Here is a 15,278-nt window from a genome sequence, read left to right on the forward strand (position 1 = left end):
AAAGGGCAGGTGCCTAATTACTATTTCATATGTAAGCATTGGTCATTTCATACATCTTTAATTAAGTATGGTCATTTCATACTTCCGTAGGTATGTAGGTATAGTAGGATCTACCATTAGTAGGTATACCAATAAATAAATATAAAAGAGTGTCCACACACTTTGAAAATTCTCTTTGCCAAAACAAAAATCTAAAGCTGTGTCCATAGTAGGACCTACCATTGGTAGGTATACCAATAAATAAATATAAAAGAGTGTCCACACACTTTGAAAATTCTCTTTGCCAAAACAAAAATCTAAAGCTGTGTCCATACATATAGCCGACCTCGTCGACTGAAACCGTACACTGCCTTGACAACATAGTTTCACCTCTTCACCTCCTCGACGATCCACTATGTGTAGACACAGTTTAATACAAAGAGTAGGTAGGTACCTGCTACTGATTCTCACCAGAAAATACAACTCTCCCCTTTGACCTCTTCACCTCCTCGTCGATCCACTATGTGTAGACACAGTTTAATACAAAGAGTAGGTAGGTACCTGCTACTGATTCTCACCAGAAAATACAACTCTCCCCTTTCTGGCTACGGTTTGGTCATTTGGAATGCTGAAATGTAACTTGCAGACATGGTATTCCTGGTAAAAAAATTAAATACAACATAAACATATTACAACAATATCCTGTGATATGAATACCTAATACTGTCCGGATTAACCCTTTACGCAAAATGGACTTGTTTTTACGGTATGGCTCAAGCATCCATCTGGGTTAATTCTGGGTATGAGGGCCCCACAGTAACATTTAAGGGGCCCACTTGCTATAATTTGGAGCACTCTAGTCAATCAATTACCACTCCCAGACGAAATATCCAGAATTAACCCAGATGGATGCTTGAGCCATACCGTAAAAACAAGTCCATTTTGCGTAAAGGGTTAATGCGGACAGTATTAGGTATTCATATCACAGGATATTGTTGTAATATGTTTATGTCGTATTTAATTTTTTACCAGGAATACCATGTCTGCAAGTTACATTTCAGCATTCCAAATGACCAAACCGTAGCCAGAAAGGGGAGAGTTGTATTTTCCTAAACCTCTAAAATCTAAAGTGTAATAAATAGTTATTTTCTTTATTTACAATCTTGGCAGATTTTGTTCAATAAATAAGTTACTTTAATTTACAAACAATCTTATTACAAACAGATCTCTGGACTTTACAAACAGAATTATTTTAATTTTGGTGGAAATTTTTGTCCATCATTGAATCTCTTATCTCTATCTCCCTAAACTGATTGCCGAGATAAGATTTTCGATTCCTAAACTCGTCAGTACAATGAAATTCTGAACGCACGGTATCGGCAGTGCGTCAGGCCAAGTTATAGTAAGGGGCGTGGTAGTCCTCCACCCCGCCTTTCGCGGTATCTGCGGTTGTTCGCGGTATTCGCGGATTGTTCGCGGTATTCTCGGTATCCGCGGTTTGTTCGCAGTATCCGCGGTTTGCTTGCGGTATTCGCGGTTGGCTCGCGGTATCTGCGGTTGTTCGCGGTATTCGCGGATTGTTCGCGGTATTCGCGGTTTGTTCGCGGTATCCGCCGTTTGTTCGCGGTATCCGCCGTTTGTTCGTGGTATTCGCAGTTTTGGGTTCGATCTCAGGCAAACGCAGATTTTTTTCAGCTCTTTTTTTACCGCAAATAATTCATGAAACCAAAATTTTCGCCTGCGCCCGGTCCTAAAAATTTTAGTTTCTATAGATTGTATAGCTCACAATTTTTGCCTGCGGCGCTGTTCCTCATTCTTTTCGTGTTAACCTTCATCCCCCAGGATGTGTGAATGTGTAGACCGAAAAATTACAAAAAAAAACACGTAAAGTTCTTATTAGTCCTACTTTTGTAGATTTGTATTGGCAGGAACTATAAAATAAACCCACAGTTTTACCAGTCATCCTCGCCATTGTATGTGAAATCTCTTAATTCCAAACACTGCTCAGCAACTTCGTAACGGGAAACTGCTGAAAGGAAATTTAAATAATAACCAATTTGAATAATTATAATTATTTTACAGGAGAAAATAATTAAGACAAAACGAGGTTATACAGTGTGTTCCAGAGAAGTGTGACGTACGAAGAACGGCAAAGCTGCAAACATCAACTTACCAATTAGAAAGAAAAGACCGGACAAAATACATGCAAATAATGGCAAATTTTCCATCATCAAGTTACCTACTTGAAAGAAAAGAGCTTTCAACCCAGTTCCAACTGCGGAGAGTGCAAAGGTATGTTTAAATATGTTGGGACATTTGCGGTCTTATTTCATCAACACCTAGGTATAAACAATATGTCTTCTAAACTTATAATTCATGAGAGGGAGAACACCAGTGAGCTTGGAGAATAGCGCGCCTGCCTTGTAAGCTTTAGGTTGCGGGGTCCATTTCCGCCAAGGCCAACTTTATCCTAAACAGGTAAGGTTTGTTCTTGGAACGGCTGGCTTTCTCCTATCCTCCTCTTTTCGATTTCGGGACGAGCCTCCAGTTGTTACAGTTCCCTCTATAAAGTAAGTCCATTTCCTTAGATTGGTCCCTACATTCAAGCCTCTAGGAGGGCTTCTTGTTGTTGCTAAACTAAAGTCCATTTCCTAGAAGAAAATATTTTAAGGTACCCTGAACATTCTGCTAAAAGTTGGGTTAAGCTTATACGAATCTACTCTTAGTCCTGACAAAGGCTTGGAAAATCAACCAGATTTCTATAAAGTACCTACACTTCCTCTAGATACTATGTTTTTAATTACACGCTGAATTTTCAAACTTAATCCGGCCCGAAGGACCAAAATTGTACACCACCAGGTTTAACATAACGTAAAGGTGTTTCCACGCATAGTCGACCGGCCGTCCATCGATGTCAACTGAACCGTCCACTCTGCCTCGATAACATAGATTCATCTCGTCGATTGACGCGACGGCCGGTCTACTCTGTTTGGACACACCTTAACCCATTGTGATCTTATCATTTGAAGTATTCTGTAGAACATCCCAGCATCTCTTATTGTTACCTGCTGATCTCTCCGTTTATACGCCACTCGAAATTGTTGCTGTAAGGCACTATAATGTTTGAACCTTTTTGTATTACCATTTCAAAATGGGTATTACTATTAACACCTTCACTCCTATGGATGATCGCTTGCTTTCTTTCCACCATGTTTTCACCCTCTCCTCCTCTTGAAAAAAAAAAAAAAAACTAAACCTCTAAAGTGTAATAAATAGTTATTTTCTTTATTTACAATCTTGGCAGATTTTGTTCAATAAATAAGTTACTTTAATTTACAAACAATCTTATAACAAACAGATCTCTGGACTTTACAAACAGAATTATTTCAATTTTGGTGGAAATTTTTGTCCATCATTGAATCTCTTATCTCTACCTCCCTAAACTGATTGCCGAGATAAGATTTTCGATTCCTAAACACGTCTGTACAATGAAATTCTGAACGCACGGTATCGGCAGTGCGTCAGGCCAAGTTATAGTAAGGGGCGTGGTAGTCCTCCACCCCGCCAAGTCAAAACAGTTTGACCACGCTACTGAGAAATATTATACGCCACAGACCAAGTATCAGTTTTCAGGTAGTTGTAGAGCCTGCCGGGAGGCATGCGAACGTCAGAGTTTCATGGTTTTTCGGCATATTACTTTACGGGAAGTCGAAGTTTTAGTTCAACTTCAAAGATGTATGAAGGTGTTGGATTTGAAATTTCTGAACGAACAGAGTTTCATGGTTTTTCGGCATATTACTTTACGGGAAGTCGAAGTTTTAGTTCAACTTCAAAGATGTATGAAGGTGTTGGATTTGAGGAACAGAGTTTCATGGTTTTTCGGCATATTACTTTACGGGAAGTCGAGGTTTTAGTTCAACTTCAAAGATGTATGGAGGTGTTGGATTTGAAATTTCTGAACACATCAATAGATGATAGACGATTTGTCTCAACGCTGCCTCAGTGGTGACTCAACGATCAAATATTATTTACGGGAAGTCGAAGTTTTAGTTCAACTTCAAAGATGTATGAAGGTGTTGGATTTGAAATTTCTGAACACATCAATAGATGATAGACGATTTGTTTCAACGCTGCCTCAGTGGTGACAACGATCAAATATTATTTACGGGAAGTCGAAGTTTTAGTTCAACTTCAAAGATGTATGCATCAGGTGTTGGATTTGAAATTTCTGAACACATCAATAGACGATGGACGATTTGTCTCAACGCGACCTCAGCGGTGACTCAACGTTCGCCTAATACTTCTTCTCCAACGCATCCGAGTAGCCGTACTTCTTCTCCTCGTCATGTCCAAACTTCTTGTCTAAATCCTCAAAGTCCGAGAATCCGCTGGAATGTCCAGACTTAGAATCGTGTCCTTTGTGCGCCTGCGTGGCAAACCCCTTATCGTATAGGCCGTCTTTGCCTTGGTGTGCCGCGTCGTATCCCGACTCGTGAAAGCCGGTATCGTGTTTACCGCCCCCCTTGGTGCCGTGCTTCCGGTGATAATTGCCGTACTTGTCGAAGAATCCTTCTTTCTTGGCGTCGTCGTAAAATTTGTGCTCCTTCTTGAATTCGTCCTTGTGGAAAATGTTGTGGTAGCCGTTCGTCTTGTGGCCTTTCTTGTGGTAGCCGGACGAGCCGTACTTACTGCCCTTGACACCTGGGGGGAGATAGGAGGGAATGAATAGAATAGGTATAGAAAGAAGAACACCAGTAACTTAAACTCTTCACAGATAAGTTACAACTGTGAAGAGTATAAGTCACAACTGTGAAGAGTATAAGTTACTGGTGTTCTTCTTTTCAAAATGAAAACTTATACTCTTCACAGCTGTGAAGAGTATATGACTTATACTCTTCACAGAAGTCACAACTGTGAAGAGTATAAGTTACTGGTATTCTTCTTTTCAAAATGAATCTTCATAAAGTCACGTCACAATTTCATCAGTATGTATAGGTATGGGTAATCTTTAGTTGTTTTAAAAATCAAATTTTTATAACAATGGCTTGGCAATATTGGATAGGAGGGAGGGTGTGAGTAAATTAACTCACAGAGCTTCAGGTAACTAGCTCGCCACGTGTCTTAGCAATGCTATAAATAGACACTTCCAAAGGGAATAAAAAATGAAGACAGAAAGGAAAAAGTAACTTTTTCCCTTCTGTCATATCGAAATCTCATGAAAAAGAAAACTGGGAAGAGAAAAGAGATTGGAAGGGAGGGAGAGAGAAAGAAAAGAATATCTCAAAACCATGGGAGGGCAATAAAAAATGAAAAGTCGTGTTTACCGCCCCCCTTGGTGCCGTGCTTGCGGTGATAATTGCCGTACTTGTCGAAGAATCCTTCTTTCTTGGCGTCGTCGTAGAATTTGTGCTCCTTCTTGAATTCGTCCTTGTGGAAAATGTTGTGGTAGCCGTTCGTCTTGTGGCCTTTCTTGTGGTAGCCGGGCGAGCCGTAATTACTGCCCTTTGCACCTGGGGGGGGGTAGGCCTTTCTTGTGGTAGCCGGACGAGCCGTACTTACTGCCCTTGACACCTGGGGGGAGATAGGAGGGAATGAATAGGTATAGAAAGAAGAACACCAGTGACTTATACTCTTCACAGATAAGTTACAACTGTGAAGAGTATAAGTCACAACTGTGAAGAGTATAAGTTACTGGTGTTCTTCTTTTCAAAATGAATCTCCATAAAGGCACGTCACAATTTCATCAGTATGTATAGGTATGGGTAATCTTTAGTTGTTTTAAAAATCAATTTTTTATAACAATGGCTCAGCAACATTGGATAGGAGGGAGGGGTGAGTAAATTAACTCACAGAGCTTCAGGTAACTAGCTCGCCACGTGTCTTAGCAATGCTATAAATAGACACTTTTAAGGGGAATAAATGGCAACATTGGATAGGAGGGAGGGGTGAGTAAATTAACTCACAGAGCTTCAGGTAACTAGCTCACCACGTGTCTTAGCAATGCTATACATAGACACTTTTAAGGGGAATAAAAAATGAAGACAATAGGGAAAAAGTAACTTTTTCCCTTCTGTCATATCGAAATCTCATGAAAAAGGAAACTGGGAAGAGAAAAGAGATTGGAAGGGAGGGAGAGAGAAAGAAAAGAATATCTCAAAACCATGGGAGGGCAATAAAAAATGCAAACCTGGAAAACCAGAAAACTTTGTCTGTATGGAAAAAGAGGAAAGAGAACAGAAAAAGGAAGAAGAGAAAGAGGAGAGAAGTGTAGAGAGGTAGAGGGGAAGGGAAAGGCAGGGAAAAGGAGAAAGAGTAGACAAAGGAAAGAAATGATAAACGGGGGAGAAAGGGAGAGAGTCCCGGTAAGAGTTTTGAAGAGAATGGGAGTGAAAAGAAGAACAGATGTAAGAGAGCTGTATCCTAGACATCACTGTGTACATATTATGTAGCTATGTACTATACAGCTTGGTGTTTTACTTTCATTAAAAGTAATGATAATGCTCTCTCCCTGTTTATTAGATAGGTAGACCTCATGGTGTGAAGTGTGAACTTTCATACCATAGATTCCATAGAACATAACATAACTTACAAAATTACATTACTTTCCTTCCTATAGGATAAGAAAAGTAAAAATCTGAGCTACCACTGTTACCATAGGAGCTTAATATCATTCAACTAAGGCCTTTACTCTCTAGTTAGCTTGTGAACTAATTTAATCGATTTCATAATTTTGGGGAGACTTTCAATGAGTTTAACGTCACTGTGTAAGTAAGTGCTAAGATGTTTAGACTGTTTATTGACGGGGTCTTTATCCTCCATTTGGCAACAATCCACCTGCCCACCCTGAGTGGAGCCAGGAAAAGCCGACAGCACGCGATGGCCATTACTTAATGGAGCAGTTGCAAATGGGTAAAAATTATAAATAAATGGTCGATTCTTATGTAAAAAGTTGGGAAAAATCCAAATCTGAGGTCGAAATTCCGAAAAAATAACTGTAAAAGGTCGAAAATTCAATTTTTATTTTCCGTTCCAATGAAAGAGTTCAAATATGTATGACGTCAGACTTTACGCAGTTGTTTTTTTCGTCCGTTAGGTAGCGCCACTATGCAAGCGCGCTAGCGGAGGAGCAGAAAGAACTGCGCAGAAACGTATGCGCACAAACATGCGTTGCCTGCGAGGGAGCCTTGCTCGGGACATTTGATGTGACGTCATCGCCTACGGGAGCGTATGCCGTGACGTCAAAGTTCACGATTTACCCTAGTCACCCCTTGTGGGATGAAAAAAGATTGAAGTGGGAATTAATGTTGAACAGGCTTGGGAACATTACTTGAAGAAAAAAAAAAGATCTGTTGTGACGCAATGGGAATAGGGTGGAAAATCTTGAAAAAGTAGACTGGAAATTTGGAAAAAATGGACTGGAAAACCGGGAAAAGTCAGGGAATTTTATTTTTCAATTTTGGTAGCTGCTAAAAGTTGGGTTAAGCTTATACTCTTAGTCCTGACAAAGGCTTGGAAAATCAACCAGATTTCTATAAAGTACACTTCCTCTAGCTACTATGTTTTTAATTACACGCTGAATTTTCAAACTTAATCCGGCCCGAAGGACCAAAATTGCACACCACCAGGTTTAACATAAATGACAACGTAAAGGTGTTTCCATTTCCACGCATAGTCGACCGGCCGTCCATCGATGTCAATTGAACCGTCCACACTGCCTTGATAACATAGATTCATCTCGTCGATTGACGCGACGGCCAGTCGACTATGTTTGGACACACCTTAACCCATTGTGATCTTATCATTTGAAGTATTCTGTAGAACATCCCAGCATCTCTTATTGTTACCTGCTGATCGCGGTGCGGTGTATGGCTGATAGACGAGATATTTTCCCTAGGTGATGATAGAACCTTTCAGCTAAAACTAAAGCCGCTACAACAACAACATTAATTCATTGAGCTAACAAGGGAATCTCACACGAGAAACAATGGTAAACACGAATGTAACAACTTAATAACAACTTGAGTGCCTACTTAACCTCTGAGTTCAATGATTTCATTTGAGACCATTGATAACATGATAACTTGATAACACATCACATGTGAGCCCTGAACGTGTAATTCAAACATTTAGTGTGCAAGTCACCCATCCATTTATTGGCCTTCCTCGGCGTAGCTTAACATAGGTAACGCTAAAACCGGTCTTAAAAGGGAGGGAGGGAGAAAGAAAAGAATATCTCAAAACCGTGGGAGAGCAATAAAAAATGAAAACCAGAAAACTTTGTATGGAAAAAGAGGAAAGAGAACAGAAAAGGGAAGAAGAGAAAGTGTACATATTATGTAGCTATGTACTATACAACTTGGTGTTTTACTTTCATTAAAAGTAATGATAATGCTCTCTCCCTGTTTATTAGATAGGTAGACCTCATGGTGTGAAGTGTGAACTTAGGAGAAAGGGAGAGAGTCGCGGTAAGAGTTTTGAAGAGAATGGGAGTGAAAAGAAGAACAGATGTAAGAGAGCTATGTACTATACAACTTGGTGTTTTACTTTCATTAAAAGTAATGATAATGCTCTCTCCCTGTTTATCAGGTAGGTAGACCTCATGGTGTGAAGTGTGAACTTCATACCATAGAAAGAACATAACATAACTTACAAAATTACATTACTTTCCTTCCTATAGGATAAGAAAAGTAAAAATCTGAGCTACCACTGTTACCATAGAAATATGATTCAACTGAGACCCCTAACTATTTTGCGAAGGTTGACTTTCAATGAGTTGAACGTCACTGTGTAAGTGCTAAGATGTTTAGTGACGGGGGCTTTACCCTCCATTTGGCAACAATCCACCTGCCCACCCTGAATGGAGCCAGGAAAAGCCGGCAGCACGCGATGGCCATTACTTAATTATAATGAACCATCAGGAACTGATGCATTTAACGTGCTGTTGCCGGTTAGTATTATCATTGCCGTTACCTTTCTTTTTGTTATGATAAAACCTGGAAAACCAGAAAACTTTGTCTGTATGGAAAAAGAGGAAAGAGAACAGAAAAGGGAAGAAGAGAAAGAGGAGAGAAGTGTAGAGAGGTAGAGGGGAAGGGAAAGGCAGGGAAAAGGAGAAAGAGTAGACAAAGGAAAGAAATGATAAACGAGGGAGAAAGGGAGAGAGTCGCGGTAAGAGTTTTGAAGAGAATGGGAGTGAAAAGAAGAACAGTTGTAAGAGAGCTGTATCCTAGACATCACTATGTACATATTATGTAGCTATGTACTATACAGCTTGGTGTTTTACTTTCATTAAAAGTAATGATAATGCTCTCTCCCTGTTTATTAGATAGGTAGACCTCATGGTGTGAAGTGTGAACTTTCATACCATAGATTCCATAGAACATAACATAACTTACAAAATTACATTACTTTCCTTCCTATAGGATAAGAAAAGTAAAAATCTGAGCTACCACTGTTACCATAGAAATATGATTCAACTGAGACCCCTAACTATTTTGCGAAGGTTGACTTTCAATGAGTTGAACGTCACTGTGTAAGTGCTAAGATGTTTAGTGACGGGGGCTTTAGTGGCTTTACCCTCCATTTGGCAACAATCCACCTGCCCACCCTGAATGGAGCCAGGAAAAGCCGACAGCACGCGATGGCCATTACTTAATTATAATGAACCATCAGGAACTGATGCATTTAACGTGCTGTTGCCGGTTAGTATTATCATTGCCGTTACCTTTCTTTTTGTTATGATGCTCTCCATATTTGTCCCCTTCGTTGTAGTGGTGTTTCTTATGGCCATCTTTCCCGTTGTAGAAGCCCTTGTCTTCTTCCTTCCCGTACTTGCTCTTCTCCTTGGTATCATACTCGTTGTAGTCCTTGTAACCTTTGTCGTGACTATGGCCATGCTCATTGTGATGCTCACTGTCATAGCTACCACCACCGCCTGTCACAAAGAGAACAAAGGAATTTTTATCTGTGTTAAGCATACTTAAATGCTTGACTCTGGGCCAAAGCCAACCTGCTTCAAGAAATTTCAACATCTCGTAGTGATATTGAATTGTACCGATCCGATCATCTGCTTAGAATAAAATAAGAGTCATCTGTTAGAACCGGTTCTAAAACTTTTTACTATAAAATTCTTGAATATTGATTCTTACCCTTATCAAATCCATGATGTTCTTCACCATCAGTTATTCTTACCCTTGATCTGTGATGTATGTAGACTATTTTAACAAAGGGCGATAGATTCACCTCGTCGATCGATGGCGTCGACTATGTGTGCTGGACACAACTTTACCCTCCAATCCGCGATAACTGATGAGCTACCCGCCTACTCACATTAGACTCACCCAGCCTGAGTGAGGTCGGGAAAAGCTAGCAGATCGCGATTGTCCAGATGGTTAACCATCCGGATACCAACAACGTGCAACGTTCATTTACAGGCACTCACTAGCAGGTGAACCTGACAGGTACACCTGATCAGGTCCACCTGATAGTATGTGTGCTCATCAAGTATCAGATAGACCTGATCAGGTGTATAGCATTGCCTAGGGCAATCTCTGCCGTTAAACCTTGATTCTTATCCTTGATTGCGTCCTTTCCTTGATTCATGACTGATTCTTAGTTACCAATCAATCCATGATTGATTTTTACCCTAATCAAATCTATGATTATTAGGCCAACCACTCACTATCAGGTAGACCTGACAGGTACACCTAATACCTACCTGATGAGCACACACACTCAAAGATATTGGACATATCACTCCTGTTCTTAAAGAAGAAAAGGTTTGCTAATGCTGTGCTTATTGCATACTTGGAATAATATTCAGGCGCAATATGACTATATCTAATCTTTGTATATGTAGATGTTCTCAAGATGTGTCCATACAATCACACATAGTCGACCGGCCACCGTTAGATGCCGACTGAACCGCCTGGATAACACAGATTCATCTCGTCGGTCAACGGCCGGTCAACTATGTTTGGACACACCTTGATAGCGTCCGGCATTGAGGAATCTAGATGGCATGGTCTTCCATTGGAATCCATCCATGGTCCTAGTCTCATCAGCCAAACCTTTAGGTCAACCCCAACCTTGAACTCTGGGCCAAAGCCAACCTGCTTCAAGAAATTTCAACATCTCGTAGTGATATTGAATTGTACCGATCCGATCATCTGCTTAGAATAAAATTACAGATAACAAGAGTGACAAGAGTCATCTGTTAGAACCGGTTCTAAAAATTTTTACTATAAAATTCTTGAATATTGATTCTTACCCTTATCAAATCCATGATGTTCTTCACCATCAGTTATTCTTAGAGTCCACCTGGTCTGTGATGTATGTAGACTATTAATTTAACAAAGGGCGAAATTATTGCCTAGGGCAATCTCTGCCGTTCAACCTTGATTATCCTTGATTGCGTCCTTTCCTTGATTCATGACTGATTCTTAGACCCATATTTATGAACAAAATGCTGGCTCTTAAGTTCGTGCTAAGCATAGTCTCAAGGCATTTGATTGGTCAATTTTGACTTGAGACTGATCTAAGAACGATCATTCTTGTTCATAAATACGAGTGTCAGTTACCAATCCATGATCTATGATTATTAGGCCAACCACTCACTATCAGGTAGACCTGACAGGTACACCTAATACCTACCTGATGAGCACACACACTCTCAGGTAGACCTGAAAAGTACGGCTGAAAAGCTCCTCCTGTCAGGTCTACCTGATAGGATACCTGATGAGCACACACACTATCAGGTAGACCTGTCAGGACTACCTGAGAGTGAGTGGCTGGCCTTAGATCCTTACTTTTGATCCATGATTGATTCTTACCCTTATCAAATCCATGATGTTCTTCACCATCAGTTATTCTTACCCTTGATCTGTGATGTATGTAGACTATTAATTTAACAAAGGGCGAAATCATTGCCTAGGGCAATCTCTGCCGTTAAACCTTGATTCTTATCCTTGATTGCGTCCTTTCCTTGATTCATGACTGATTCTTAGTTACCAATCAATCCATGATTGATTTTTACCCTTATCAAATCTATGATTATTAGGCCAACCACTCACTATCAGGTAGACCTGACAGGTACACCTAATACCTACCTGATGAGCACACACACTCTCAGGTAGACCTGAAAAGTACGGCTGAAAAGCTTCTCCTGTCAGGTCTACCTGATAGGATACCTGATGAGCACACACACAATCAGGTAGACCTGTCAGGACTACCTGAGAGTGAGTGGCTGGCCTTAGATCCTTACTTTTGATCCATGATTGATTCTTACCCTTATCAAATCCATGATGATCTTCACCATGATCGGGAATATGGTCATGATCATGATCATCCTCATGATGTGAATCAGACAATACAGGAGCGGTATACTTGGGCTTCTTCTTCAGGGTGTATTTGACCGGGGCAGTGTGGCGATCGAATGAGGAATCATAGGACGAAGGCAGTTCGAAGATGGGGGCGATGAAGGATTTGGACAGACCTGATTTGGTGTCCAGTTTGAGATCGATGGACGGGGAACCTTGAGAGACAGAAGTAATTTTAAAGAGGTTTTTGAACTATATCTGCTAAGGACTTATCGTCCCAAAATTGAAGAGAGAAGAAGGTAACCACAGAAATGGCAAAAAGTTGATTGCGAAGGGCATCTACTCCAAAAATTTGCAGCCAAAAACAAATGTTAGCCCAAAGCAATCTCCCTGGCTAGGGGCTGATTGAGAGGTTGACGAAAAACGCCGACCCCGTCTGAACACGGGGAAAGAAGAAGGAGAAGAGAAGAATTGACCTCACTTGAGTAAGAGAGCAAAAGAAGTTCTTACAGAACCTGTCGAGCTTTTACCTTGGTCGAATCCTTCAAAAGTCCGACCTGACTCATACAGAGGCTTTCCACTCGACTTGGGAGGCTTGTACACCTCATTGCAGTCAAAAACAAATGTCAGTCCAAAGCAATCACCCTGGCTAGGGGCTGATTGAAAGGTTGACGAAAAACGCCGACCCCGTCTGAACACGTGAAAAGGCGGGGAAAAGAGAAGGAGAAGAGAAGAATTGACCTCACACTTGAGTAAGAGAGCAAAAGAAGTTCTTACAGAACCTATCGAGCTTTTACCTTGGTCGAATCCTTCAAAAGTCCGACCTGACTCATACAGAGGCTTTCCACTCGACTTGGGAGGCTTGTACACCTCCTCCAAGTGTCCTCCTGGGGTGTCGTCACTCCCATCGTTGTTGTCTTCATGCAGTTTCTTCAGCAACTCTTCAAACCCATCATCATCGGCGGAATGGGACACGTATTCGAATCGGATTGGTTCCTGGGTGTAGGTGTAGGTGATTTCGTCTTCAGGTTTGTCTGTGTTGCCATGGGAACGGAGAGGGGAGGCGTCCTCTTCACTGTCGTCAAGTTGAGGGGCAAGAGCGACCGGGTTCAGCTTGAAATCTGCGAACAATGGAAGAGTTTTTAGAGCCAAAGGCACTAATACTATGGGTATAGCCTAACCAACCTAGCTAGCTGATAGTTTCAAAGGGTTCTCTCTGCTTGAAAAGGAACAAGCACAAGTCCTCACGATGGTTGACTGCGGTTCAGGACGAGCCAATTAAACATGGCGAGAGACCATCACCCCGGTGCGGTGTATGGCTGATAGACGAGATATTTTCTCTAGGTGATGATAGAACCTTTCAGCTAAAACTAAAGCCGCTACAACAACAACATTAATTCATTGAGCTAACAAGGGAAACTCACACGAGAAACAATGGTAAACACGAATGTACTTAATAACAATTTAAGTACCTACTTAATCCATGAGTTCAATGATTTCATTTGAGACCATTGATAACATGATAACTTGATAACACATCACATGTGAGCCCTGAACGTGTAATTCAAACATGGCTAAAGACCATCACCCCGGTGCGGTGTATGGCTGATAGACGAGATATTTTCTCTAGGGGTGATGATAGAACCTTTCAGCTAAAACTAAAGCCGCCACAACAACAACATTAATTCATTGAGCTAACAAGGGAATCTCACACGAGAAACAATGGTAAACACGAATGTACTTAATAACAACTTGAGTGCCTACTTAACCTCTGAGTTCAATGATTTCATTTGAGACCATTGATAACATGATAACACATCACATGTGAGCCCTGAACGTGTAATTCAAACATGTGAACCCTAAACTCGTTCAAGCCCAAACAAGATACCTACTATCACAAAGCAAAGTACTGATTACGGTAGAAAGTCGTATTTTCAATTCCCGAAATGGGCACAAATCATGAAAATAAAAAAAGGCTGCGTGCTAAATATACTTTTATTTGGGTATGCCTAATCGAGAAACTTTGGACACTGGTAATGCTGCCACTGGTCGCTACTCGATTAAAGTAGCACAGAGCCGAAAATACTTCGACCCCGCCGGGAATCAAACCCGGGACCTCCGGCGTGCAAGTGATACCCACTCGGCCACGGAGGTTGCTTTCACTTTCAAGCTCGTATTATTTTGGACATCCTTCTGGAACAGTGATCATTCTCCTACCTTGATTATGATTGAGCTAACAAGGGAAACTCACACGAGAAACAATGGTAAACACGAATGTACTTAATAACAACTTGAGTGCCTACTTAACCTCTGAGTTCAATGATTTCATTTGAGTAACATACTAGTGTGTTTTCCTACTAGTACTCCTTTTTTGGTTTTCCTAGTATCTGATGATATATCTAGCGACTTACAATCATTACTCTCCTGATTTGACTCAGGTGGGACTGAAGGTTCATTCCTAACAAGTGTCTCACCTTCTTGGTGTAGAAATGAAGGCTTGGTACTTGAAGACGCTTGTGTCAGCGGATTTGAGTTTGTGGGAACTATGTGTTGTGACAATGTAATAGGAGTCCCTTTATTATCTTGAGCAATGATTGATTTATTTTCAAAGTCTATATGAACCTTATGTGCCATGAGAAAATCAATACCTAGAATAATGTCAGTGAATTGAATGTTATCAATGACGTAGACCTCCCAAGAAAAATGAACATTATTTATCTCAAATTCAATGATGGTTTTTCCTAAACACAACAACTTATTACCCCCAGCACCAAAAATTTGAGGACAATGAACTGGACTTATCCTGTCCAAATCTACTGATTTTGAATCTACTAGAGATATGGATGCCCCTGTATCGAAAAGTATCTTAACCCTCCTAGAACCGGCATTTTCTATCATTTGACAAATGTTGAAGTTGTCATTCAAACGTGTTTGGTTTAAACTACTTAGGAACACCTTTAACAACTACATTAAATTTGTCCT

General features: G+C 40.7%; 1 protein-coding gene across 1 annotated transcript; it reads right to left on the reverse strand.

The window, feature by feature from the left end:
• Positions 1–4,108: 4,108 nt before the first annotated feature.
• LOC103514634 lies at positions 4,109–14,987 on the reverse strand (the record flags this gene model as incomplete). The annotated part of the gene is made up of 8 exons (XM_026827548.1): positions 4,109–4,483; positions 5,293–5,444; positions 5,506–5,550; positions 9,704–9,913; positions 12,266–12,511; positions 12,827–12,899; positions 13,167–13,459; positions 14,708–14,987. Coding segments are annotated over 8 exons (1,509 nt in total), but the record flags the coding sequence as incomplete, so codon positions are not given.
• Positions 14,988–15,278: the final 291 nt, after the last annotated feature.

Source organism: Diaphorina citri, unplaced genomic scaffold, assembly GCF_000475195.1.
Source record: "Diaphorina citri unplaced genomic scaffold, Diaci psyllid genome assembly version 1.1 scaffold1192, whole genome shotgun sequence".
Lineage (NCBI taxonomy): Eukaryota > Metazoa > Arthropoda > Insecta > Hemiptera > Psyllidae > Diaphorina > Diaphorina citri.